This window comes from Grammomys surdaster, unplaced genomic scaffold, assembly GCF_004785775.1.
Source record: "Grammomys surdaster isolate TR1022 unplaced genomic scaffold, NIH_TR_1.0 125630, whole genome shotgun sequence".
Lineage (NCBI taxonomy): Eukaryota > Metazoa > Chordata > Mammalia > Rodentia > Muridae > Grammomys > Grammomys surdaster.
The window spans coordinates 1,285,893-1,289,548 of NW_021620469.1; the positions used below are offsets into that span (position 1 = coordinate 1,285,893).

At 44.6% G+C, this 3,656-nt stretch overlaps 1 protein-coding gene across 1 annotated transcript; it reads left to right on the forward strand.

Annotated features, from left to right (window-relative positions):
- The first annotated feature begins 429 nt into the window (after positions 1–429).
- LOC114638782 (chymase-like) lies at positions 430–2,898 on the forward strand. The gene is given in 6 exon segments (XM_028787372.1): positions 430–532; positions 1,080–1,254; positions 1,854–1,989; positions 2,191–2,351; positions 2,353–2,428; positions 2,755–2,898. Coding segments are annotated over 6 exon segments (762 nt in total). The 5' UTR covers positions 430–462.
- The last annotated feature ends 758 nt before the right edge of the window (positions 2,899–3,656 follow it).

Below are 3,656 nucleotides of genomic sequence, written 5' to 3' on the forward strand. Positions count from 1 at the left end.
CTATTTTATAACTCAACCCATGTACATGTCTATACATGTATATATCCATAGAGTTTTTCTGCAAAGCATATTTCCTACTGTGGACTGTAGTAATCACAGCCTGGATACTCACTGCAAAGATATTCCTCAACCCAAGATTCTAGGGACCTTTAACAAGTTGCCTTAACTAGAAAGGTAAGATCTCATGATATTCTGTCCCCACACTCCTAACCCACACAGAGACACAGATGAGGCCCCATCTGAGTACATGGGACATAAGAGTACAGGCTTCAATTTCACCTCTAGTAAACAGTGTTATTCTGGGGGAGTGTCCAGTTATCAACACAAGCCAACTGAAAGAAGAAACCATGACCACACAGTTCCTGTGGTAACAGCTCTGCCACTCCCCTGCCTGCTGGGAGTCATGATGCCTAAGACCCAGAGATAAAGCATGCAGCGGTCCTGAGCAAATCCTCTGAGAGGATGCATCTTCTTGCTCTCGATCAGGTACTCCTTCTCCAAGGATCCAGCACCAAAGCTGGTGAGTACTGGGGTTCATCTCTCTCCAATCTGCAAGCTAGCTCCTAAAATAACAAATTTTAGTGTGTCATTTGGGACTCTTAAATAGGTCTTATAGGTATTCTGAATAGCTTCAGAGTGAAGTCTTCTTATGGAATGTTCCTGCCTCATTCTTTAAAGCTGTGGTAGCTTCTAGTAACACAAAAGCTTGTGCTGACTGAGCAGGGAATCCTAAAGCCACTGGGAGAAAGACAGATTCCAGGATAATAGGCATACTCTCTTAATTTACTGGTCCTTGGGAAAAAGATCAAAGGAAGAAGATCTGTGGGAGAACCTGGACAACACGTGCTGCAGGAGGGGAAAATGGGCCAGGGACAAGCAAGAATATAAAATATTAGAAGTAGGAAACTGCCTAAATCTAAGGCGGGATTGGATTCTTAAGAAAGAAAGGATGCTGTAGAGGAGGACGGGAGAGAGGAGCTGACAAAGATGCCTGAGAGAACCATGGGCAGAGTTTAGGGCAAGGAAGTCAAGGGAAGCCTCACTCCACCTTAATCCAACTGTGCACTCTCGGGAGAAAGAATCCATGTCTGTTCTGGTCATGGGGGGAGATCATTGGGTCACAAAATGCATACCACACTCCTGTCCCTACATGGCCTATCTGGAAATTGTCAGTTCTGAAAATTACCTGACCACCAGCAGTGGCTTCCTGATAAGACGAAACTTTGTGCTGACTGCAGCTCACTGTGCAGGAAGGTGAGACAAGATGCTGCTTATCCTTAATATGAGAAAAACCTTGGGGTAGCAACCTATGACACAGGCAGATGAACCTGAGAGAGATCCTGAGCCTGGGTCAGCTGACAAGAGAGATGTCATTAAACACATACTCTGAGCTCAATCACTACAAATGCAGTTCCCCTCAGAGGCAAGAGAGATTTCTCCAATGTGACCCATCCATACACCTTTAAACATGGAGGACACCCATAGCTCATTTCTCAGGATCTACCCAGTACTTTTCTGGGGGTATCTCCTTGCTATCTTCAAGATCACTGGCCTTTGGTTCCAATGTCCATGGCCCACCATTTCTAAGGTAAACAGAACAAGCCTACAGGACACTTTCTACTTCCTGCTTTTCTGAATAGTTCTTGCTGTAGCAAATGGGCCCCATTCAAAGTTCTCCAAATTGGGGAGTATTAACCCTATCCATGGGTCCTCTGCCCCCCACCCCAACCCACCCCATGGGACACTGCTGCGAGGTTCTGGAACACCACCCCATGAGATTTTTTTTCACACGTTTGCTAGGCAAGCGCTCTACCAATAGCAACATGCTCAGACCCCATGGTTTCTCTCAATATGTCTATAAAAGTCCTCCTAGGAGCCCATAACAAAACATCTAAAGAAGACACATGGCAGAGGCTTGAGTTTGAAAAGCAATTCCTTCATCCAAAATACAATGACTATTTGATTCTCCATTACATCATGCTACTGAAGGTAACAAGTTTGTCCCCCGATTGTACGCCTTCAGATTTTTTCTTCCGGTCCACATTGCCCTGAATTTCCCCTGGCCTGATGTGGACCTCATTCCCTCTTATTTCCCTGTTGGACTTGGTACTTTGCCCTTCCCACCCCTAATTGCCTGGAACTAACCCCTAGCCCATGGCCCTGGCTAAGAGTCCCTCATTCCCTTCACAGTTGAAGGAGAAAGCCAAGCTAATCCTGGGTGTGGGAACCCTCCTACTCTCTGCCAATTTCAACTTCATCCCACTTGGGAGAACATGCAGAACAGTTGGCTGGAGCAGAACCAATATGAATGAACCAGCCTCAGAAACACTGTAAGAAGTAAAAATGAGACTGAAAACACTTCACGAGTTTTGAATACAATTCCCAGCCTCTTGTGGGAAACCACAAGAAGATGCAAAATGTATACAAGGTGATCCTCTTACCAGAGTTTTCTAAAAGCCCTCCTGGGAACCAGAGTTCTTAAAAGGTACCCTTCTAGGCAGAAGACTGTCAGTTAATCACAGTGTTTAGGAATCACCGAGTAAGGAAACAAAGTATCCATATTCCAAGTCTATCTTGGATTACTCAGTCAGCTGTGCAGAGAACATGGGGTGATATGAGGAAGATAGGTTGGCTGATCCCAAAACTAAGATGTGGCATCAGGCTCCAGACCTAACTGTAAGCTGAAGTGGGTGGGTAGGGGTAGAGGCTCCTTCCTATCATTTCTGTGTTTCCTCTCTGCCTTGTCCATAAGAGGGAGAATCTAGAGAACTTCTACCATGTGATGGGATAGCCCAAGGCATTGATTTCTATGTACATCAGAATGCAAATCCCTCTGCTGTCTTCACCAGAATCTCCCATTACAGGCCATGGATCAATAAGATCTTGAGGGAGAATTAACTCTGAAGCTCAGGGTCAATGAGTGAGGAAATCTGAAACTGGAATACTCCAGGTTTTCTGTGCCATGTAATCTGGCCTGTCTGTAGTTCCTGCTGAAGTCCTGCCAGATGCCTGAGCTTCCAGAAAGTTCTTACAAGCCATAGAATGTTCCTAAAATTCACCATCTTTATAAGCCTCAATAAAGACCCAGATTCTAGACTGCAATGTGATTCTCCTCTCTCAGCTGCTCTCTTTTCCCTTGTGTATAACAATCTGATTAACACCTTAAATTACTTAAGATTTGGAAGAGAGTATTAGGGGCTAGGGTGTGGTATAAAGGAACAGGCAGAAACAAAAAGATACTTAAGAAACATGCAAAGAGATGGATATAAACAAAGGAAAACTAAGTGTATTCCTGGGTAGGCAAGGTCTGTATGGCAAACTTAAAAAAGAAATTATACCCATTCTTTCTTTAATATTTCTCTTTTTCCCTCTTTCTATGTCGGGAGCAGCCCTGCTTATACACTAAAGGCCTAAAATCAGCCATAGGCCTAAAATCAGTAATAGGCCTGACATACATGCCTGTTCTCACCAAGTCTTGGGTCTCTGTGGAAAAACACTGAAACAGATAGCTGGGAGTTATTGTAAACAGCAGCTCTGGTGGAAGGCTGCCAAGCCTGGGTACTCATAGGCCTTGTAGATGGGCAACCTCGGTGGATAGTACCAACTTAGATAAAGACAAGTGAATCATAGGCAGAGTCATAGTGGTCTGTCCCCTG